This window comes from Gopherus flavomarginatus, chromosome 8, assembly GCF_025201925.1.
Source record: "Gopherus flavomarginatus isolate rGopFla2 chromosome 8, rGopFla2.mat.asm, whole genome shotgun sequence".
In the NCBI taxonomy this organism is placed as follows: Eukaryota; Metazoa; Chordata; order Testudines; family Testudinidae; genus Gopherus; species Gopherus flavomarginatus.
This window is the reverse complement of record NC_066624.1, coordinates 21,854,466-21,879,677: the sequence shown is the minus strand read 5'-3', so window position 1 is coordinate 21,879,677 and position 25,212 is coordinate 21,854,466. Positions and strand designations below refer to the sequence as shown.

The following is a 25,212-nucleotide window of genomic DNA, read 5'->3' as shown; positions in this document are numbered from 1 at the left end:
TTGTACTGAAAGCACAGGAAATAAAGTGGTTTAAGGCGGCAATAATAAGGAATGACTGTCATTAGCTGCAACTGCTCAATTTGAACAGAAGCTCATAGGCTATAAATAGGCATTACTCATTTCAAATTCCCAGCTCTGCTATAGCCTCACATGCTGGCTGGATCTGTATCTCTCCTTTCCCACACATAAACATGGAGCTTTAACATGGATTTGTGTGTTTTGAGTCCCATTACACTGAGCCAATGGAAATCACCAAAGATGCCAAAACATTGAAAATGTCATTGAGTGCCTAACTGAGACAGCCCACAAGAACATAAGAACGGCCATACTGGGTCAGACCAAAAATCCGTCTAGCCCAGTATCCTGTCTTCTGACAGTGGCCAATGCCAGTGCCCCAGAGGGAATGAACAGAACAGGTAATCATCAAGTGATCCATCCCCTGTCACCCATTCCCAGCTTTTGGCAAACAGGCTAGGGACACATTCCTGCCCATCCTGGCTCATAGCCATTGAGGGACCTCTCCTCCATGAATTTATCTAGTTCTTTTTTGAGTGCCCACCTTAACTGAGGCTGATTGGGGCATGATAATAAATAACACTAGTAGGAAATAATTGGCTGCAAGTTTGTCCAGGATGCAATAGGAGAGCCCTGTAAAGCCAGCTGCTTTCAAATGGATATGAACATCTTGGTGTCCCCCAAGCCAGAGATCACTCCGTGATGCTGCATGCTCAAAATGTTTAGTTTTCCTAGCTGATGCATGAGCACCAGAGGCAGAGATGTTGTTGCCATGAGAGAAGAAGCTTGAAAAACATGGCCTAGAATGCAGGGGCACCTGAAGGTCTTGCACTTTGCTATCATGATTGATGAAGCAATGGAGTGCTAGTGCTCAGATGCCTCCAAGGGAGGATCTACACAAAGAGCAACCAGGACTGGAATTTTCATCCATTCTTCTTAGTGGATCTCCCTAAAATGAAAGATTTGCCTTGTGGAAAGACAACAAGATAGTGAATATTGCGCAAAGCCCTTAATGCTGGATTTAGTGTGTTGCAAAGAACTTCATGACTGGCTTAAAGAAATCATCACAAACAAAACAAATAGCTACATGGCTTTCGTAGTGCCCAGCCCTGCTTGGAAGATGGTTCCAGTAGAGCTTGATAGACATTAATGTCCAGGCCATCAGGAGGAAGAACTGATCCTTACCGGCTTCTCTTTCTTCTGTTAATTATTTAGGATGGTAAAGATTATATTCCACTGAACATCACATTATGCCTTGATGGAGAATCTAACCCAAAGACCTGCCCAGTGGAAGAAAACTTGAGCAATTGCATTAATCGCTGGAGTGCATTGGGAATAGGGTAAGGAAAATGCTTTCTTATTTTGGTTTCAAGTCAAGAATCTAGACAATTAAGACAGTCAAAGCTGGGAAGTAGTTTAAGCCTGCAGGTAACGGCATGAATCACAGTAGTTTCATATACGTGTTGTCTTCTCTGCCTACCAGCATTTATGGTGGAGCGGAACAGATCTGTTTATGGGTCCTGGGCTCATTCAGCACTAGGTTAGGGGCAGGGCTTTCCTTGGTTGAGGACTCTTGGCTATGAAACCCTTTCCCAGGGGTCAGCACCACCATGTTGCATGACAGACACTTGACAAAATTACTGGACTTAGTGACGGACATTGGTGGGGAGTGGGAGGGGGCTCCGGGCTGAGGCAGGGGGTTGGAGTGTGAGAGGAGGTACAGACTCTGGGCTGAGGGTGCGAGTTCTGAGGTGGGGCCAGAAATGAGGGGTTCAGGGTGCAGGAGAAGGCTCTGGATTGGAGCAGGAGATTGGGATGCAAGGGGGTAAGGGCTCCGGCTGGGGGTGCAGGCTCTGGTGTGGGGCTGGGGATGAGGGATTTGGGGGTGCAGGAGGGGGCTCTGGGCTGGGGCTGAAGGGTTCAGAGTGTGGGAGGGGGCTCCGGCCTGGGACATGGGGTTGGGGTGTGGGGGCATGCGATGGCTCCATCTGGGGGTGCAGGCTCTGGGGTGGGGCTGGGGATGAGGGTTTTGGGGTGCAGGAGAGTGCTCTGGGCTGGGATCGACAGGTTCAGAGGGTGGGAGGGGAATTGGGGTTGGGGCAGAGGGTTGGGGCCCAGGAGGGGGGCTCAGGGGTGCAGGTTCCAGGCGGTGCTTACTTCAAGCAGCTTCTAGAAGCAGCGGTATGTCCCCACTCCGGCTTCTATGCAGAGGCATGGCCAGGCGGCTCTGTGCACTCCTCTGTCCGCAGGCACTGCCCCCGCAGCTCCCATTGACCATGGTTCCCGGCCAATGGGCCGGGAGCCACAGAGTCAGCACTTTGGAGGTGGGGGGGGATGACTGAGGCAGCATGCAGAGCCACGTCTCTACCAGCAACAGCAGGGATGGAGAGCCGCTTGTGGGGAGCCGCCCAAGGTGAGCACCCCCCGTGGACCTCAGAATTTTTACCAGGGACATTTGTGTCTGTATACGGACACATTGCTGACCCCTTCTCCTTCCCCAAAATGATTTGCCACATTGGCTGCCTTTAGGGCAGTCTATCAATCCCATGTATTTTAGATGGACCATCCTCTCCAGAAGCTCCCACTTCTGTGATTTCAGTTTCAGTCCCCCACATGCTTGTATCAGTTGGGTTTGAACACTTTTCTGGGGAAGAGGGGTTGGCTTTCAGTGTCACTGAGTTTCCCTCTGTGCCTTACGGCTTGGTCCCTTCTAGAGATGGGCCAAGGAAGCTGTGCATTGGGTTGTGCAGAAACAAAGCCTGGGATAGTTGGATCCAGCCTCTCTTTTATCTGACCCACCACCAAGGTTAGGGGGAGTTGTAATAACACTTTGCAAAGCTTCCAGTTCTGGCCCTGCTCTCATTCTGCTTTAATAAATATTAGGGCTGATTGGCTCTTTAATTGGTTTTCGATGTTTTGCATTTAGGTAGGTTAAATAAAAATAAAATCTAGGAATTGGATAGCGGCTTTAGAAGCCACTGTCCTGTTGGATGCAGAATGGCTAGGACTGGCTGCAATTTGTGTGTGGAGGAGACAGACAGCTGGCACGCCTTGCTGGGTGCTGTGGAAGTGCACACAGGAGTGGCAACTGCTACAGCACTTAAGGTGGTGCAACTTGCGCTCCCACCAGCATTGACCATGGTCTGCTATCCGAACAGAAAGGGAAGGATCAGGAAAGGCAGGGGACATGTATACATCCCTGTCCTGTCCTTTGTGATGGCTGCTAATGATGGTGGTGTTTGGCCATATGACTTTCCCCTGGTAGGCCAAGAGAATCCAGAACCTAGCCCTTATCCTGTAACTTAAAACACTATGGGTTGTCCATGTAACTGTCCCTTTTTATCTGAAGTCCTGGTAGTGTGGATTTTGTCAGCAGCTCCAGGGTGGGGGTCTCATTTTATAACTCATATATGGATGCTGCTTGTTAGGGCCCGATTAACTAGTTACAAGATGTAGAAGAAAATCTGATGCACTTTGGATCAGGGACATTGTTTGAGCTACAGAGCCCGGTCAGCAGTCACTTGGGAAAAAAGGAAAGTTACAGGGTTATCATGAATGGTTGCGCACTGATCTCTCACCCTTTTCCTTTCCAGTAATAACAGTAAGAAGAGACCACTGAGTGTGAAGACATTTGATGAGGTGCCAGTGGAGAAGCAGAAAGTGATGAATGAGGTAAGCGAAGTGAACATTCCTCTTCAAGCAGGTTTGCAGGCCTGCTGTCATCAGGGCCAGAAAGAGTTTCTGGAGCATGTGTGCGCTTCATTCTGGGAGAGGGGACAGAAACCCCAAGGGGGATTTGGCCCTGGATCCAGGAGAGCAAATGGGATCCTGCACTTTGTTTCATGAAGCAATTCAAATGGAGGCTAAAAGCATGATTATTTCAGCTCTGCTCAGTGCCAGGAACTTCATGTGGCCTCTCCTGGGGTCACAATGATAAAGCATCTAGTTGTCTCTCTTCTCCTTCTGTATAAAATAACTCAGGAGCTTCTTTTGTAGATCAGCTCCTTGAGAACTTCAGTATCATCTCTCGCCATGCTTCCTGCCTTAAAGCCAGAGCCACTGGCACCATGGGGCAGCCCCTGGCTGCTCAAAAACTCCACAGCAAGAAGCCCTCAGGAAACCATCTGACTGAGGGAGAGGGTGAACACCCATAGGCTGTGGAGCAAGTAAATGTCAGGGAGGATGCACACATTTTTGTCTCTCCCTATGGCCCATATGCTCTCTCAGGTGGGGAGTGCTCTCACGCTCGCTCGCTTTCCCCAGCCTGCATGGTCCCCTGTGCAGGGAGTTTCTTCTCCAATTGATGAATATCTCTCTGCTAGGAAGGGTGAGGTGTCCAACTGCAGTTTAGCCTAGAAAGCAGATCTCTAGTCCATCCTCTTGCCAGTGCAGAACTGTTGCCTGTTATTTCCTATTCCTTTGCCATATTCAGTTTCTAGACCTCCATCCCTATTCCACCATCTTAGGGATCTGTAGGGTACGAATTCCCGCTAACCGCTGTATGCTCCCTCTTCAGGGATAGAGATCTGTCTCCCTGTATAACACAAGTACTTTCACTGGACAGACAGCTATCACAAATAGGTGACCAACTGCCTGCATCTGCATCCCTCTTCCAAAAGATCTTCTCATAAGGGGCATTTCTAAAATCAGTACATATTCGGTGGTAATATTTTTCCTACATACAGGAAAGAGGATGACATTAAAATAATGGCAGAGTTAAAGTGGTATTGCAATGGGTATCTTAGATAAGTATAGCCCTTGTGTCATCCGCTTTACTTCTGAGTGCACAAGGATTAGTGCCAGTATATTAAATGCCAAAGGAATTAATACTGATTAGGTCAGTATTTCAAATAGTTCAAAGTACACAACCACACCTGTCCTGCAATAGTGATTGTTATTTGTAATTTTTTTATTAGTTTTCTTGTAGTCATTTAAAGATACTATGAAAGCAGCAATTCAGATAAATATGTGGTTGAGAAATAAATTATGGGGTCACTTATTGTTAAAACATAAACCTGGAGTGAAATCCTTGCACTGATTTCAGTGGGGCTGGGATTTCACCCCATATAGTTAAAAAAAAAAAAAAAGCATGTTTTCTGACTTGTGTTACTACCCCCTGAGAACAATCTGATTTTCTGTTCACTCTTTATGCCACTTGTTCACTTTTCCACTTCACTCAGATTGCATGCTGAAATAAGACTGATCACAGTTTCATTCCTATTTCTAGTTAGTTTCCCTTTTTGGTTCTGGTGCACAGCACAGCTGCTGTTGATGCCACTTTCCAGCACTGAAGGGGAGTATTTAAGTTGTAAAGGATCCCCACCCCCCTCCAAAAAAAACCTGTTTTCATTTAAAATTTTTGTAGTTATTTGGAACAGGGACCATGTCTACCTGTCAATTTGTGCTGCACCTAGCGCGATGGCAAATTGCCCCTATTCATGGCCTCTAGACATAAGCTTAGTGTTGATAATAAAAACTAATAAAAATTAACAATCATAACTTTTGAATCAGAGCCCTCTCCCTTTTATTTTAACACCACTTTATCTTTTAGACCTAAACATCACAACTCTGCGGGACAGAGGAAAGATTTTTTTTTGTCCACTTGAGTACAAAGAAGGAGCCCTGCAAGATATGTTTACCGTGCCATATTCCTTGCAAGGAGTTTGTGTGGTCTAATCTGGTACCACACTTATGTTTTCTTTAGTTCAGTAAGAAGTGTTTCTAATAGGGAGAGCAATTCTAGAAGATATTTAAGATAGTGTTTAACTCATGAGACCTATAAATGGATGTGCACTTTATAAACCTTCATTCAGATTTCAGCTCCACAATCTAGCAGGTACCCCTACATCATGTTTAATAACAGATTTCAAGTTTAAAATGGCAAAAAGCTTCTTGTTGTGATATGTGTATGTAGAATTTCTCTTTAAAATACCAGAAAGCCAAAATAAGAGAGAAGAATCATCATTTATGTTTGCTTTCTTTTATTTGACACAGTCTTCCCTCACTATTAATGTCTTTCCGTCTGTATACATTATTTGAGCCCTGTGCATATCACTGCATTTTATGGCCTTTTGAAAAATGATCAATAACATTTTTAACTCTATAAAAACAAGGCAAATTTTCAAAGACTAAACAAAAAGTACCAAGGGGCCCAGATGGCTAAGCGGAATGGTAACATAGGCCCCAATTTAACAAAGCACACAAACATGGGTTTAACTTCCAAATCAGTGGGCGTTATGGAAGAGCTGAAAGTTGTGTGTGTTTTTAAGTGCTTTTCTGCATAGAGGTGAGTTTTTAAAGTATGTGTGCCAGTGCTTTTGCTGAATGGGGGCCATAATACAGAGCGTTAGCGCTGTAGGTTGTTGATTTGAGTCCAACCCACCTTGGCAAATGCCCATCTGAAGACTCTTTGGTGCTGTGTGTGGAATGAGTTGGTAGGTCTCACTCCAGCTCCTGGTACACTACTGTGTACCTGAAAATAATAATAATAATAATCACCACTACAAATGGCTTCCCTGTTGGCAGTCAGTGCCTGAGAGGCCAGTAACTGAACTGGCCTTGGAGCCTCAACCCCACCTCGTGGTAGGGTGACCAGATGTCCCAATTTTATAGGGACAGTCCTGATATTTAGGTCTTTGTCTTATATAGGTGCCTATTACCCCCCGCTCCCTGTCCTGATTTTTCACACTTGCTGTCTGGTCACCCTACCTAGTGGCGGCCTCTCCAGGGATGAGGAAACCTTGCACTGCTTCTGCCTGGGCTTTACCTGCTCTGTGGACAAATGAGGGAATTCAGCCTGTAGGACTGAAAGTCTGGCCCCTATCACAAAAAATGCTTCAGAAGAGTAAATGAGAGAAGAATAGACTCCAGCTGGAACTTGGTGTTTGAATTGGCCCCTTTGCTCTTCCTTCTCCAGTGGCTTTAATTGCTGCCCAGTACAAATTCTCCATCACGCGTTTTCCCCCTTGCTGTCAATCCGAGAGGGCTGCAGCGCTGTCTTTTCAGTTACCATGTTACTGATGTCCTGTTCCTTTCGCTGTACAGGAAAGCGAGTCAGATAGCGGGATGGTGCTGACATCTGATGAGATGAAAAGCCTGAAGAGGCTGGAAATCCGCTCCTGGCCTTATGGGATTATGGCTCTAGCGTGAGTACTTTGGGAACATTTCTTTGGAGTCGATGTCCTGCCCAGAAAAGATTGTACAAAAAAAAAAAAAAGTTTCTGATTCCAAATGGAACACAGTTAGTCTGCAGCACCAGCAGCTCTGGGCTTCATGATTACAACAGAAAGAGGATGGTTAATACATTTCAAAATGAAGAGGCACAGTTCAGTTTTGGTCACAGCATAGAGAAAAGAGGTACCAGTTTGCATATAAAACACAATCCCAGACTTCTGAAAGGAAGGCTGTTCCTCTAGATGAGTTTCATACATGTGTTTCTCTGCACACAGTGTGAACGTTAATTAGTTTGATAAAGCACTAAAACCAATTTCATCAACCTCAGCACAGGATGCACCACCAATCAAATTAACTCTTTTTCCAAAGGAGAAGCTGCCTCATGTTTTTGAATCATCATATTCAAAGAGGGGTCAGACTTTCAAATAAAGTTGGCTTGTTTCAGGGTCTAACCCCTAAGACCCACAAATAGGATGCAAGTGGCAAACATAGAGAATAGTATTTCTGCTACAGAGTTCTTCAAAAGAATCTATGGGAAGGATCTCATTCTCTGTTCAGTTAGTTAGGAATTTACAATAAATTTCAACCAAACTGCTTGGAGTTTTCTGTAAGACCTATCACCGTAGTATCTAAGACATTTAGAACCCTGTTGACTTGGCTGCTTCTTGTTAAATTCAACATGGCTTTTCCACAATGGTATTTTCCACAATTCCCTACAGAACACAGTTGACCTTCTTTGTGAGGTTTGGTATATTGGGAGAAGTTTGCACTGCTTCTGTATAGCATTAGCAGGCTCATTTCGGAGTGTGCACAATCAGAGCGCAAGTCAGTACTTGAGAGAGGCTACTGACTTGCTCCTGACAGACAGAGAGGAAGGGTGATGGAAGCTTGCCTTGGCTTTTCACACTTGCGCTCCATGAATTCCCCATTATCGTCTGGGGGAGTAGACTCAGTCTGTGATATGTGATAAAAGTTACAGAGCAGGCTCATGTTATTCTTGCTGAACTGAGGTAAGCTTTCAAATTCCACTTGTCCTGCAGGAAAGGAACTCAGTGTGTTCAGCAGAATTCATTCTGCAGGACGGTGGGAGAATTAAGGACAGCAGGCATCCTCACAAAGTTCTTTGCCTACATGCACACTAGGGGTGGGTACACTGATTCAAATAAAACACCCTCCCTCCCCTGATGATATTTGCCCATTTTTTAGAATCATGTCTGAATGAACCTTCTTTGTTTCTGAGATTCAGAAGTGTTCAGATGAGCAGCTGGTGGATTTTTCTTTACTGTCCCTTCAGGTTTTCAGCAGAAGCACTAAATTCCCACATGCCATGCTGCTCTATAATGGCATTGCCATTCCGAAGCAGACACACTAGATACCCCAGGAGTGAGTTTGTTCTTGTGAGATTTCCAGCTCAGCTCTGTAGAGGTTCAAGCCTCAAATAAAACTTTGAACACGGGACCAGATCCTGAGTTAGTGTCAGTTGGTTTAATTCCATTGACTTCATTTAATATATGCTCCTATTAAATATCCCAAGCTGGAAATCTGGTCTTCTAAATCCATATCTTTTGGGGTATTCTATTCATAACTGTACACCTGGTACTTCCTGTGCCAGCCAGTCCACACATGGGCATTTGAATAGAAATCTAATCTAGAGCCAAGGCCTGCAGCAAGCAGCATCCATCCCCACCTCATTTTCAGGACTACAGCAATCTCATGGCAGACAGAGGAGTGTTTGTCCTTGGCCTGTTTTTCCATTCAGTTCACCCCAGCTGAGAAGACCCTTTTGCCAGACTCTTTTTTGAAACCATCTTGCAGAATCTCTCTGGCCCAAGTGATATATTCATTTAGATATTAATTATGGAAGGTCTTGGCGTCCTTTCATTTCAGGACATGTCATGCCTTGATCTCACACTCCCGTAACTTGAAAAACATCCCTGAGAAGCACTTGTAATATTCTCCAAATGGCTTGGAGAGGTCAGAGAAGAGTGTTAGTTTAGCTGGGGAGATAATGTCACCCTTGTTAATTGTGTATCTCTCTCTATTAAAAACATTTACCCTGGACCAATTTGAAACAGTCATCCTCTTCTACCCAAAAGCTTTCAAAGGCTTAGCATGTTTTCTAAACCAGGGTGGCTGCATTTATTATTTTTTGCCGAAATCTCACTGTTTATTTGTCTTGCATTCGCTTGCTCTGTCAAGTTGAAAAGTTGGCAGCACTCCTTGCTGGTGTCAAGAGTTTACTGAGGCTGAATCTGATACCTTGGGCCTGGGAATCATGTTAGACAAGTAATAACTATTTCTGAAGTCAGAAGCACTTTACGTTGGCTTTATGAGAGCAAAAGAGAGACTGCATCTAAATCAGCATTTGAGGAAGTGTAGGACATCACGATGAGGATAGTGTGTCAGGTTTTATCTTGTAACATTAACATGCCAGCACCAAGCACTGCTTTAAAATCCTCTTGGAGACTCTTTAATCAAGTTATTATGAAGATCTATAGTAGGCTTGGCTTTTGCTTGGGTGTGGGGTTTGTTTGGGTTTTTTTTTTTGTCTGATCTAATTATGCTCGGTTGCTCTGAAACAATTATTCAGGCTAATCTTGGCTGAGCACCCTGACACCAACTGACTGGGTCTCAGCTGATGTGCTGCAGACACCGAGAGCAGCTTCCAGTTCACGTCGCTGAGGACTGTGCCTTTGCCCGAGCCGGATTGGGTCTAAGGCAATCTCAGTGCACAGGATTCAAACCAAACAATCACGCTTGGCAGCATCTAGCGTTCCTGTTCAGATATGATGTGTCTGGGGAAAGACTGTAGGAAAAGGTGACCCTTAGGCCACATCTACACTCCAGGCTGGGGATGTGATTCCCAGCTCGCGTAAACACAGTCACGCTAGCTCAATGAGAACTAGCTTAAGTATGAATAGTCGTGTAGTCTTGGTAGCACAGGCAGCAGCAGCACAGCTTAGCTGAGCTGAGGACAAACTCTTCCAAACCCTGTGGGTACATAGTCGGCATGGCTAAGACAGCACTGCTGTCGCCCATGCTACCATGGCTACACTACTATATATACTCAGGATAGCTCTCGTTGACCTGGGAATCACACCCGTAGCTTGTAGTGTAGATGTAGCCTTAGAGACACAGCTGCACAACTAAGGCTTTCATATACAGCCCTGGGATCTTCCATGCTCTGCGGTCACTACTCACCCAGAGAAAGTGGCTCAGAAGGGTCAGTCAGAATTCCTATTGCTACATCCTGTTTTCAAGCGAATAGAGGTTGGAGATAGGGTTGCTCCAGGCTGATGTATATGATTACAGCTGAAGACTTTTCTTTTTGTTACTAGTACATATGTTCTTGGGGGTAGTGACTATACCTATCTCTATGTTTGTACAGCACCTAGCACAAGGACCCAGACTGTGTCTGTCCAAAATTTGCAGCACTCAGAATCAGTGAAAATTTTGGCTTAAGTAATTTGTCCAAGGTCACACAGTGATGCAGTGGCAAGAGTCCCTAGAACTAATGTATTCTTGGTTCCTGTGCTCATTATGGTATGCTGCACTGCCTCTCAGCCCTCTATTCCTTGTGTTCAGTGGGAATTGACCATCCTGGGTGTGGGGGAACCTGTGCCAGAGTTTTTCATTTGGGTTGATTGTATATTTGAGATGATTGGGCCAAATTCATCACTGGCATAATCAGGCACAACTCCACTGACGCCAAAACAGCTGCAATCACTTATTCCAGTGGTGAATTGGTCCTTTTGTGGCTCCCTTTTAGCTTTGTTTTGCATTTGGTTATTGTCCAGCCTATATATAAGTACCTTGTGAATGGTTCAAAAGAATGAATTTTTAACCGTAACGCTTCAAGTTCCTCTGCCACTTGACCAGTGACATATTGATCCTGCCAGAAGGAAAGCAGTATTGGATTTCTACTGCACAGTACTCACTGCAGATTCGTCGACGCAAATTCTGAATCAGACTCACAACTATTAGAGAAAAAACAACTTTAGTGATTAAAGCCTCTGGTATTTTTTCAATGAAATAGAGCTAAGATCAAGCATAATACCTACTATTACTCTGGAAAAGTGTCTCCATACGTCCCTATAAAAGCTATCAGACGGCTCCACAGTTGACTTCTCATTATTATTACAAGAGATAAGCATCAGGCACAAATTGGTAGACTTGCCACTGCATAGCTCAGTTACTTGTCTTTCCTTGAACAAGGCCTCTGATCACATCCAGGATTTTTCAGGGCCAGAGAGACCTACCTGGTTAAGACTAAGTGCTTGGGTAGAGCAAGGTGAGCAGCTCCACAGCACTGGGAAGGAGTGTTCTACCTGAAGCCTGGGGAGTCCTCACTTATTTAGAGCTCTGTTGTCTCCTGCCCCTAAGAAATCTCTTACAATCCTCACTCATGCATTCCTAACTGAGCTTTAGGCCATTAGAAACCGACTCCCTCTTACAAAAAAATAAACAGCCCCAGTAATGAGCTTCCAGTTCTTGAGATGTTTTAATAGTTATTTACCTTCAAGCGAGAATCAATGGTTCACAGAAGAGTGAGATGGAAGAGACCTATTAAGTCATCTAGTCCACTTCCCTGTAGCTAACGCAAGACTGTCCCTTATGGTATATTCTGCACAGCCTCCCCCACCTCCCTGCCCAACCTAATACATTCACTGTTAGGAAACATTTCCTGATATTCAACTTAAATTTTCCTTTGCTTCATTTCATCCCACTACTTTCAAGGCCCGTCTTCACCATGATAGGAAACCCAGGTAGAATATAGTAAAAATCTGCAGTGTGGAGGGACCTAACCATATTTTAACCATGTCACATTACCAAGCTAAACTAGACTTATTCAAGTCTTTTGTCAAGTCATATGACCTAGTATTAATCTCATTAAGCTCCCATCCTCTCTACAAATTTTAACTGTATTGTAATTGGGATGGGACACAAGTGTTTTGTAGTATGGTCCTCTGACAAGTTTCTACTAATAGAGTAGACAGGCCTGTAATTATACATACTTGGTCCAAACCTATCAACTCCCTCTGTTGGTATTTACAATTTACAAAGACGGCTTAGGCACCAGGGTATGGGCACTGTAGAAAGAAAGCCTGAAGGCAAAGACTTGTAGGTGATTAGCATGTCCCCCGAGTCACTGGTTAGCCAAGCTCTATATTTGCTTTCTTCTAATCTTCCTTCATAAATTAATTGTTCCAGTGCCTTAATCATTTTTGTTGCTCTACACTGAAACCTCTCCAGTTTGTAGCCATCTTCCTGGTGCAGAGGAGCCCAGAACTGAGAGTGTAATGTGAGGTAGGCACAGTCTCACAAGTGTATCACATGAGTGTGAACCAGGAGTTTCCCCAACTAGCACTGAATACAAACTTGCACCTGACAAAAGTGGCATTTTTCGTGTGTTCTGAGTGTGGAAATTGCAATGTTCAGATTTCTTCCCCCCCAAATGTTACAAATTCCTGCAGGCACAAATTCAAGGATTTTTGCATTGGTCCCTGTATAAGATGTTACTGTCTTGGGCCAATTTCAAAATGTATTTTAGGTGAAACTCACCCTCCCCACACATATAATCCCCTGGATTTGATTGAGACATTCAGTATTATGAACGGCATAGTGAAAACGAACCAGCTCCTTCTTTCTACTCTCTCCTTTCATATGAGGAGAGGTAATTTAAAAGTAAAGGTTAGTGAAGGCAGAATCAATAAAGGAAAATACTTCTTTAGGCAGCAGAAGATCAACCTGTGGAATTCACTGAGGTAAATACTGTGGCTGGATTTTAACAGGATTAGGTCATTGTATGAGCCATTATTAACATTCGTACCTACATAATACTATGGGCAATTGAATCTCATCATGTACTGGGCCTTAAACTATTCACCTGTGTGACTCAGGAAGGATTTTTCCCTCCTATGCAACATTGCACAATTGACTAGGAGCGTAATTATAAGAGGGCTTTTGCTTTCCTCTGAAGCATTGGGTACTGGCCACTGCTGAAGGCAGAATGCCAGACTAGATGGACCAACTGTCTGATCCTATGTGGCAGTTTCTATGTAGCAAATGAGATTTCAAGGACAGTTAGAACAAGGAAGCTGCAGCTTACCACTGCGATATATATTCCAAGCATATGTACATTTCCCTGCTGCTGAGCAAGAAAAGACTATATTTACTGACAATTCTAGAGCATTAAAAGGTAAAATGTAAAGACCTCTGGATTGTTTTAATTTAGGACATACATTTTGCATGAAAGGAACATTTTTGAAAGTTAATTGCATTTCAATTTGCCATAGACGGTTAATCACAGAAGTCACTTTGGATCAAACTCGTCATCTCTCTGGCTTGGGAGCAAATATTAAATGTCACTGTTCAAGTCTCTCTTCAAACATCAGTGTGATTTAGGTGACAGACGAGCCATTCCCAGAGTAGTCATCTGCCCTAGAGGGGACAGAAACACAAGGAGAACACTTGGTGGAAGCCAACAAGGGTCTGAAAGTTTCTCATTGTGTGGCCAAACTAAACCCCGATAAAATTTCTTTTATCTGGCACTCCAAGGCACACAGGCCCAGGGCCAAGTTAAACAGATACTTTCGAGCTTCTCCTTGTCTCCATTGACGACTTTAATGTCTGTGGAGTCAGCTGACAAGAGTCAACAGGGCTAGGTAATAAAAGAAAAGTACATAAATAAGCAGTAGAGCAGAGAGACAGTTTTGCCGCTTATTCCAGAGGGAGAATCTATCTAACGAGAGGGGACGGAAAAGCTACCAAGTGTATGGCATTTTGAAGAAATTCCCACTGGTGTTTTCCTCTGGACAATGAGAAAGAAGAGAATTTAGATTTTGATAATAACAGACTGTCACATTGCTGGTACTCTCAGGGTTATAGTTTATTTCAGCCATGAGAGGCTGAAGTGAGTAGAGTTCAACTTCTAATCCAGATCTAAGAGGCCAGCACAGTGGAGTTTGCCTGCACAGTTTACTTCTCTGTACCATGGAAGTCTCAGAACTGGAGTTTATTGAAGAGATGCAAGAAGCATCTAGTGGTTATATTTCTGCATCAACATGCAGGAATCATGGTTTCATTTTCCTGTCTTGGGTTTGAGCAGGAGGTACTTACATTTTGGGGAGGAAAACCACATTGGACCAAAATAGGCCCTGCTGTAAAATGGCGCATCTCCCACTGAAGTCGAAGGCAGTTGCACCAGTTCATATGATGGCTGAATTTGGCTCAACATCTCAAGTGCTACTGACTTGGAATGACTTTTTGGATTGGCATATGCAAAGTATCATCTAACACACACACAAAACTCCCCAAACAATGGAGAATTACAAGACTGAATGACTCAAAAGTGACCATTATAAACTGGCTGATGCACATACACATAAAACGATACATTACCTGAGCCAATACAATACACTAGACATGCCTGCCTCCACCTCTCCAGAACAATTAACATTTACAATGAAAACACCAATACTAATTCTACTAGCCAGGCTGGTAACATCTGCAGCTCGCAGTGAACTTCAATTCCAGGCTCAGGATTCCAAGGCCAGAGACCAGATAGTCTAAGGTTATCGTACCAGAACTTATTGAGCGACATTAGCTCCCTTTCTGGAAAAAAAAGACATTTTCTGTCCTGAAACCAGTGAGGGAAGGCAACAAATGCACAGGAAGAATGAGGACAACAAGGAATGAAAAATAGGAATATTATGAGTCTGCTGTCCCCAGGAGCAACCTCCCTGTTAAGTCTGGGCTACGTCTAGCTATCTTAGATATTTAAATAGTCTCCATTACCATAGTACAAGAAGAGACCTTACAAGTTTTAATGAATTCAGCCTGTGAAGCACGGAAGTACAATTATCTCAATTTTTACTAGATAGGGAACTGAACTCAATGTTACACAGGAAATGTTGGGCACAATAGGGACTTAAACCCAGGTCCCCCAAGTCCTCCACTAGTGACCTAATCATTGCACCAACTGAATCTCCTGCTGATCTGGTTTTCAACCAAGTGTTCTAGAGCATAAACACTTAAGTGGGAAAACAGTGGTGAAATCTGCTCAGCTGCGGAAAAGGTTGAATGTGAGCCAACAAGGTGATGCAGTTGCGAAAAAGGCTAATGTCATACTAGGGGTGTACTGGCAGGAAAACCATATGTGAGACAGGCAGTAACGGTTCCACTCTACCTGGCACTGGTGAGGCCTCAGCAGGAGTACTCTGTCCTGTTCTAGGTGCCACACTTTAAGAAAGCTGTGGACAAACTGGAACGAGTCCAGAGGAGAGAAACAAAAATTATAAAAAAGTCTCAGGAAACCTGACCTGTGAGGAAAGGTTAAAAAAGACAGCATGTTGAGACTTGAGAAAAGAAGACAGAAGAGGACCTGAGAACAGTCTCCAAATATGTTAAGGGTTGTTATAAAGAGGATGGTCATCAATTATTTTCCATGTTCACTGAAGGTAGATCAAGAAGTAATGGGTTTAATTTGCAGCAAGGGAGATTTAGATTAGATATTAGGAAAAACTTTCTAACTAGAATAGTTAAGTTCTGGAGTAGGCTTGCAAGGGAGGTTGTAGAAGCCTCATCATTGGAGGTTTTTAAGAACAGGTTGGACAAACACCTGTCAGGGACATTCTAAGTTGACTTAATCCTGCCTCAACCTCTTCACATCCCTTTCAGCCCTACATTTCTATGATTCTATAAAGCAGGGTCACACCTCCACCCTCAATCAGCCGTACCCTGTTTAGCAAATGGGAAGGAGTGCTAGGTCTGAGGTAGGCTGACTCATTATGCTGCAGTCAATATTTTCCTCTACCACGATGCCTACAAAAACATGCACCAGTGATTAAACAGCTGGTGTGCAGTGAGCAGAGCTTTTCATACTGACCAGTTTTATCTCATTGTTTCCTTGCAGTCCCTCTGTTTGTTGTGTGTATCTGTTGCCCTGTCTCTTATGCTTGGATTGTAAGATCTTTGGGCCAGGGACTTTCTTCCTGTTCTGTGTTTGTACTGTATCTAGCACTTAACGTGGCCCGGGAATATGACTAGGCTCACTATGCATTACAGCAATCTAGATAAAATAATAATAAATAGTCAAATCTCCTCTCGGAAGACTGTTTCTGGTTCAAGGCCATTAGAAAGTAACTACCGTAACTCCTCACTTAAAGCCTTCCCAGTTAATGTTGTTTCGTTGTTACGTTGCTGATCAATTAGGGAACATGCTCGTTTAAAGTTGTGCAATTCTCCCTTATAACATTGGTTGGCAGCCGCCTGCTTTGTCCACCGCTTGCAGAAAGAGCAGCCCATTGGAGCTAGCTGGTTGAGGCTTGGAACCACGGTGGGCTGGTGGCCCCCCCATCAGCTCCCCGTTCCCCTAAGTTCCCTGTGCGGCAGTCGCCCAGCAGGCTATCAGTTGCCGGCAGTTCAGCTGTCCCTCCCCCCACTGCCATGTGCTGCTCCTGCCCTCTGCCTTGGACTGCTCCCAGGAGCTTCCTGCTTGCTGTGCAGGACTGGGAGGGGAAGAGAGGTGCTAATGTCAGAATGTCCCCTGCCCCCCCTGCTCCTGCCCCTGCTTACCCCATCTCCATAGAGTTGGGGGGGAGAGGCACACGACAGGGCTGAGGATGGAGGGCGTTTGCTGCCAGCAGCTGCAGTCTCAACTTGCTGATCTACTTAAAAAGGCAATGTACTTAGAGTGCGGTCAGCATACTTAAAAGGGCAATGTGCATCTCTCTCACACACACACAGGATGTGTGTCTCTGTCTCTATCTGCCATGCTGTCTCCCCTCCCTCCATTTGTGCTGCCTTGTAGAGTGTGAGGCTACATTAACAACATGTGTTAACCCTTGAGGGCTCAGCCGAGTGCTAGTTCATCATTTAGCAGTAAGGCATCCCCTGGGAAATAGCCCACCCTCTTCCACCCTCTAACTTCACCACCTCAACCAAGCTTCACAATCATCATAGCTGCGAACAGTAGTAAATTGTTTGTTTAAAACATACACTCTGTGTGTGTGTGTGTGTGTGTGTGTGTGTGTGTATCATATAGTCTTTTGTCTAGTGAAAAAAAATTCCCTGGAACCTAACACCCCCGTTTATGTTAATCCTTATGGGGAAATTAGATTTGTTTAAAATCTTTTTGCTTAAAGTCACATTTTTCAGGAACATAACTGCAACATTAAGTAAGGAGTTACTGTATTTACATGTACGCATGATATGTATTCTCCCTACTGTCTGAGCACTATATAACTGGTTGATTTAATACTCTCCCTAGCATGTTCAGGAATCATTTTGAAGTGAGACACAAGCAATGCCGTGATCAGAGTCAGTTTGTGATTATGGATTATTGCAAAGAGATTCAGATCAGTTAGTTATAGAGTTCTAACAACAGTGGACAATTTCAGAGAACCACCTCCAGATCTGGATCTTTATCACCACCATTTCTGAATTATCCAAATCTCCTCCACAGAGATGCTTTGACTTCCTCAGGTAGAAGATGTTATAGATGAGCAAAATATTATTTATGAGGTTGCATATAATTACCTTTTTTGGGTTCAAGTAAGCCTCTCTTCAAAGCCACCATGTGATGGCATCTGATGAAGACTGGTCCACACTCCCTTTGGAGTTCTCCTAGTTCTACCAATAGGGGTTGCTATTTAGCAACTTAAATTATTTCTTTCCCCACATCATCACCTAGAGCAGTAGTTCTCAACCTGTGGCCCCAGGGCTGCTTGCAGCCCAGTCAGCACAGAACTGTGGCCCATGTGACATCCTCAGGGCCATACAGGTAGTATTGGATACAGACCACAGAACACATTGTGAGCCACATATGTGGCCCACAATGGTAAATAGGTTGAGAACTACTGCTGTAGAGTAAAAGAAGGCAGCTGGGAATCAAACCGATGTCTCTTGAATAGCACCAGTTGCAGGACACTAGTTTGGGCATCATGCAACTTAGCTGAAAGACTGTTCTGTAGTTTTAAAAAGTTACAAGGTATGTGTGTGAGAGAGATTTGCTCTACAATGAACGTAAAGTGCACTCTTGCTCTCCACATTGTTATAAATCGAAGTGTGTCATAGATTATTCATTAATCCCAGTTTTTACTGTACTTAAAGAAAAACCATAGATCAGGATTCTGCTTTCAAAATGTCTCATTCCCTGAACAATGACAGGAGCATTTATAACCAAGATACATACAGTACATTGGAGGGTGGTTCGTGGTGAGTGAAAGAGATAGGGTATAGGGACCCCTAGGTATTATTCCCGGCCCTGCTATTGAATCTCTGAGCGACCTTGAGCACGTCATAAACTCAGTCCCCACATCTGTAAAATGGGGATAATAGTTACCTGTCTGACTGGGGTGCTGTGAGGATCAGTTCAGTAATGCATTTTGAGATCCTGAAAAGACAGATACTAGGCCAATGACAGATAAGAGCAAAGCTTTATAAGGAAAGGGTCTGAATATTGGATTGTTTGTCTTTGTTTTAAACAGGCAGCGAGCTGTCAGTAAGAGCAAAGAATCCATGTTATCAGAGCATGAGATTGTGAAATACCAGCCAGCAGTACAGATTGATGAGGACACCATGGACTTCACCCTGGAAGACTCAGTCCTCCTGCCCATGGATCCAAACCTGGAATGCCACAGCCCACCTCCCGACTACAACTCCGTCATCCACTATTCTGCCCCTCCAGTGTAATCAGACCAGTTCAATCTCTGCATCTCTTTCAGCAATGCTGGATTCTCACATGCCTCCACCATTTGTACAGGCTGTTTAAAAGGACTAGGGTAAAAAGAGGAGAAGGAAACTGAGAGTGTCCCTGCTATGAATGGAAACCCGTAAAGAGCAGCTGCCTTAAAAGGTATGTTTCAGCTTATCTAGTTAACATACCAGAATCAAAAATAGGAGTTGCAGCCCAAAATTGCTCCCCACTCCTTACTCCCCACACTGGATTCCTCAGTAGCAATTGCAGATGTGCAAGGTATTTCAATCCCTTTTTGCTGATTCCATACAAGAGTCACGGAGATGGGTGCCACAGTATTGATTCTGCTGGCCATACGTAGACCCTGCAAGGATTATATGCTCAGATGCTGTATGGGGATCAGTTAAGAACTGTAGCCCCAAACACTGATATGTGGATTTTGAAAGCGTACGTTATTTTAAAAACATGGGGAATCTCATTATCCCTCCCAAAATGTATTTGAAATATCCAAATTGTTTTGCTTAGGGTTGGTATTCTAATGGCGTTTGTACATCTTCTGGGATCCGTCCTTAAAACCATACAACATACACAGAGCATGGGTACTCTGGAATACCTGTAGAAAGCCTGGATTTGGTTGCATTCTGGGCACACTACACAGCTCATCTATTTCCCCAGGTTTTTCCTTTGTAGGAACAACAATTTATTTTAGTGAATTATTTTATAATGATTGTTCAGCAGGTCTTTGGATAAGGACTTTATAAATTTAGATAAATACATTTTCCCATGTGTGTGCACTCAATGCAGGCCATATGCCACTGGGACACCAACAGTTTAACACAATTTTTCTGTTTAACTTCTGGACACATATCTTTATAGAAAGCACTTCCCCTAGATTCCACTACTGATGCCAAACAGTTTGATTTTTGGAATACCAACCTATACCACACTAGGAGCAATCTGACATTTAGGTTTGTACTTCTGGAGCCCATGCAGCCTGACCACCTTGCTACTGTGGTATGTAATACCCTAAGCAAGTAAATCAAAGCTTTTTGCAGTCAGGCCTGGCTGGATCATGGATCTACACAGATGAGAAATTCAAAGTGACCTGCCCCTCACCCCCCACATGCTATGTACAGCAGGGGAATTGTAGGTTTGCCAGCATGCACACCCATCTCCTCCTTGCAGCAACCTCACAAGTAAGCAAGTAATCCTTGTAATTTAATGCACTGTGAAGTAATCTCAGCTGACATTAAAAATTTAGCAGGAGTAAAGCATCTAGGGTCTCAAGTCTAAAGCAAGGCTGAGAAAGATGCTCATTGACAGTCAAGCCTGTAACCTCCTAAATTATAACCTGGAAAAAGGAGCTTTACATTAATTTTCTCCCTGGGGACTTTTCCAAGGCCTAGGAAACTCCTCCATTCCCTTCTTAGGCCTGGCATTAGCAATCACCTCTTTCCTTGAGAGGATTGATCTTTTTAAATGATCACAAACCGAAAGAAGAAAAGGCACCTGGCAAACAATGTGATCCTAACTCCTCCAGCATAGTGAAAACAGAGCAAATGCTCTCAGAACATTGGAATCATTTTCAAATTACTAGGTAGACCTGATAACATTGAAATAAGCATGAAAGAAGACTCAGGTATTATCACAGGGGAAAACAGAAAAACAAAACAAAAATCCCAAGCCCAGCACCCTCTTAACTGTGAATGGTAAAACATTTGAAATGGGGGATCCTCAGATTGTAATCATGGTTCTCTTTAGTTCCTGAATTCGTCTGGAAAAAGCATGCAAGCGCCCATTTAAAAAAGGGAATCTGCAGTAATTCACAAGGATGAGTCCCCCTTGTTCCTAGTTGACCTGCTGGGAAGTTATGGTCTGTAATTGCTTTATTGTCATTTTTGCACTTCTTTGTATTGTAATAACTATGTGTTAACTAGAGCTGGTCAAATAATGAGAGAAGCCTATTGGGGAATAATTTATCTAAAGAGTGACAAAAAGCTCTTTTCATCAGTTGTTCAGTGAATATTAAATTGAGCATCTGTAGAGCTGGTCAAATAATAAAGCACTTGGTTTGCAGATCATTTATTCACAAGACAAATGGAAAAAAAATGTCTCTAATATATAACTCTGCTTGGTCTAGCATTAACAGTGTCAATGTGAGACAGTTTTTGCTGTTGTACATTGCTCTCAAGCTTGTGAAAATTACAGTGTGTAAAAAACTTTTGCTTGCAAATCCTAAGTATAAGGAGGCCTTGGGAAAAAATAACAGTTGCAAGTACATAAATGTGCTTTCCATTTTTTAAATAAAATTGGAAACACTGCTGTGCTAATTAGCTGCTTCCAAGAAAACTCAGCATCTTTTCCTTCCCCTTTATTCAGAACACAATTTGCAGAGGCTTTTGTGAAACCAAAGGGATGCAGGGGTTGTGTTCCAAGTGGAACCAAGGGAGTGCCTGTAGTTAAGGGGGCACTGCATCTAGAGTCTTATTACGGCTTTCAGCCAACATCCATCACAGTTGTTTTCATGTCATATGAGAACACAGAAATGCAGGCCTGGGCACTCTCCTTGAGATCTGCAAAATTATACCCATCTTAATCACTGGGTCCATGGATGGGCCTCTAAAAATTGAGGACCTCTCTGTGATTCAAGGATCAGGAGACATCTAGGGCTAGCCATGCCAGATGCCCAGTTCATCAGAACCAGGACAACAACCCCTATCTGAGGGTGGGAGGGTTTGGTTCCTTTATGTCAGCCTCAAAGCACTTAAGAAGTGTCCTGAACAAAACTGCAAATGACCAAGGTTTGGACAAATGTGTTTTCAACTTTTATTTGAGTGGAAGTTTCTTCTCTTCTTCATGGTAAATGCAACCAGCTGAACTATTACCTGACAAGTATTATTCATGTATGTGTCTTGTATTTTATTTACTAATATTTTGTTTGTACTTTCCTGTCTTCCCTTAATTTAATTATTGTTCTTTCCTTACATTGGTGTATATAGTTTACCCAGTAGAGGCAAATATAGCAATTCCTCTATATGATTATGTTTGTAACATTTTAGTCAAGAGAGAGATGGAGACCCCCTGACGTAACAGAGTTAAGTATCTTTACTAAACATTTCACTAATGCTTGCGGGCCAGGCTTGCTTTACAGTCCCCTCCCATTTCGAGTTTATAGTGACTCTCCTTTTGGCTGTTAGCATCTTTGGCTCTCCTTTATTCCCTTTGTTACGTAGCTTCAGTTAGAAAACAGGGAGCAAGAGGAATCTGGTGGGCTTGTAACATTCCTGCAGTCATCAGCAGTGCAGCTCAAGGTAAAAGGGAGGAATTTTCACAGGTTCTAGTCTAACTCAAGGCTGATCTACTGGCAGGAGGAAGAGAGGAGGCCAAATTGCTAAGTAATGTAATGTTTGATTTTTCAGACTTCTCAGGGATTCCTATTTGACTCCAGAGGGCAGTTGGTCACCTGCCTTTCTAATCTGATTCAGTTTAATGACAACTGTTATTAATCAGTGTAAACCTGTTGGGCTTTTTATGGTGCTTTCGCTTTCTGTTTTTCCCTAGCAACACCAAGTATCAGGGAAAGAGACTCTGACCATTCAGGGGCAAGAATCTCCCCTGATGAACCCTGGGGTCAGATAAGAGGCCGAGGATAAGTACCTCATTGGGGTCCATAACCATCTTATTATTCTGGTGTTTCTTGACATCTATATTCCCTGGTTCCTCCTTTTCCTTACTATCCATGTATCTTAATACTTAATTTCATGGAAAGTTCAGATCATGTATAGCCTCCCTCCTGGTTTCTCCCAGTAGCTTCTTCTCTGCCTTTTGGCTAAGATCAAGTGTACAGCTGGTTTCAGTCTGATATTGCCCAGGTATCCTGTACGTGCTGGGGACTGACTAGATAGCTAAACAGGTCTCTTTTTTTTTCACCTTTAACTTTAACCTTTTCCCATCCTAAGACTTCCTACATTGGCTAGATTTGGGGACTGTGTCTTTTTTATCTCTATCAGAAACTGTCCTGGTAGCATGTCCCTGAACAAAATATGTTTCTTCTCTTCTGGGTATTTAAATACCCAGCTTCTCCAGCAAGCTAAAATTTGGTGGATTTATAGCTGAAATCTATTTGTCTCTCCTGTCTCCTTCAGACGCTTTGATCACTCTTTGCCTCTTTCACTTTATCTTAACCAGCTGGAGGGCCCAAACTCAGACACTGGACCCATCTCCCCTCCCCTGGGTACTAGGGCACCTCCAATCAAAATGAAAATCTCATGGCTCAGGCCTTTCTCTGTAGTAGGCTCAAATGAGGACATTAAATCTAGACTCCCCGTTACATTTGGATCCATACTGAGGACCAAATCTAAATATCTCCAAACACCACAGTTTGGATCTCTCTCTAATGTGAACACTGCTCTTTCTTGTGACTCTGTTGGGCAGTCAAAAGGCCCTGGCACTTTATCACTTCTTCTCTGCTTCCTGTGTATTGTGGAGAGTGTTCGCTAGCACTTTACTCTGTAACCAGGTAGTCAAAAGCTTAAGACATAAATCTTCTCAGTAACATTTCATCTTCAGCAGTGGCACTGTCTTGTCACATCCCATCTTACCTGGGAAGTGTTATCAGCTTTTAATACAATTACAAGGGTGTGGTCTTGATTAATGGTTTCTAGCTCCCAAGCCCCAATGGGGCAATGTCATGGAATAAAACGCTTCTGATGAAACATCATCAGCAAAATGTCCATAACAAGATAGGATGCTACAAAGCACTGGATCTGTAGGAGATTATGCAATTCTGAACTCAACCACAGGGCCTCCTTCTTAAAATTAATTGGAAGGAGAGAACAAGAGAGGAGGTATGAATTTCCCTTGTTTGACCACAGCTCTGGTTTGTTTGTACCAAGTGTTGTTTCCATATTGTGTAGAAGAACAAAAAGTCCCAGTTCCTGGCTGGACTGCAAAAGCTCACTGGCATGCCAACCAAATATGATGCCTTAAAAGATATGGTTACTCACACAGACTAGAATGGAATGCAGGAACGAAAGAGTATCTTTGCCTGCCTGATAATCCTGTTTCACAAGAGCCAGCTCAGCCTTATTATTCAATTCATTTTTCCTTAGACCTTGAGTTTTCAAAGCTGTTAATGAAAGCTGGGAAAGCCCAATAACTGTGGAGTTAAGGAAAATAAACTAAGCAAGTGCCATGGTATTACTCAAATCACTATGAAATGTCTGGGTGCCCTGTCCCTGTCTGGCTGAAGAATGTATGCACTGAAAACTCCGCTTTCTTACGTAATCAAAATTGTATTGTATCTATTAACCAAATTAAAATAAAATGATTCTATATTTATACAGCCCGGGACTCCTTTGTGTCATCTGTTGTCTTGTGTGAAGTTGTCCTTGAAGCATAATATACATAAATAAAGCAACAGTGTTTTCAGAGGTTTTACAGGGAGTGGAATTTGCATTAATTGCTTCATGGCCTTCAAAGGTTAGGACATAAACCTGCCACATTGTAACAGCTCAAAGATGTCTAACGGCCATATTTGCTTAAAAGGCTCATGATGCTGGGAAAATGCTTGGCCAGATTCTGATCTTAGTCACACTAGTATAAATCCACAGATCTGACATGATCACACCACAGTGTGGTAGAGACACTGGCAGCTGATAACTACAGCTCGATAGACACGAAGGCTCTGATCCTACAAACAAATCAATAGGACTATTCAAATACTTAAACTTAAGTCTTTGTGGGATTGAAGCTATGCCCCTCAGTAAGACCCCTAATTCACCAAAGCACTTAAGCACATGTTTAAACCTCACTGACTTCAGTGGGACTGAAAGTTAAGCACAGGCTTACGAGTTTTGCTGAACATGGCTGCATGGCTGTCTGCTCGTCAAGACTCAAATGTGTGACACTGGGCTGTGTGACAAAGAGCTCATGTCAACTGCAGAACATGGTGTCATTTGGGGTTTCTTTAGACATGGCTTAGCATTTCCCAAAGATGTTTTTCCCTTCATTTAAACAGCTGCTTTGCAAAAGAGCTCTAATTCAAATACATATTTTCTAACAAACATCAAAGACGCTCAAAAGTTGACTCCCCAGCTGAACTGAAGTTGGACCACTGAAATGCTGAGCTCTTTCCTGAATCTGGAACACCTAGCTTACAGACAGGTTCTAAAATGTACAAAAACAAGATGTGAAATATAGACAAATCTTACCAAACATCAGGGCAAACGACCTCATGTCATTTGAAGCTTTTTCTTTATATATACATATAAACATTCAAGAAAAAGCTTCAAATGACATGAGGTCATTTGCCTTGACATTTGGTA

At 43.3% G+C, this 25,212-nt stretch overlaps 1 protein-coding gene across 2 annotated transcripts in view; it reads left to right on the top strand.

Moving 5' to 3' along the window:
• LOC127056581 (vascular endothelial growth factor receptor kdr-like) overlaps positions 1 to 24,231 on the top strand; it is a 178,444-nt gene extending 154,213 nt beyond the window's left edge. For both annotated transcript variants that reach the window (XM_050964587.1, XM_050964586.1), the window contains exons 27-30: positions 1,231 to 1,355; positions 3,609 to 3,687; positions 7,060 to 7,160; positions 18,678 to 24,231. In XM_050964587.1, the coding sequence (XP_050820544.1) occupies positions 1,231 to 1,355; positions 3,609 to 3,687; positions 7,060 to 7,160; positions 18,678 to 18,882 (510 nt within the window). In that variant the 3' untranslated portion in view covers positions 18,883 to 24,231. The remainder of the gene's footprint in view (positions 1 to 1,230; positions 1,356 to 3,608; positions 3,688 to 7,059; positions 7,161 to 18,677) is intronic.
• The last annotated feature ends 981 nt before the right edge of the window (positions 24,232 to 25,212 follow it).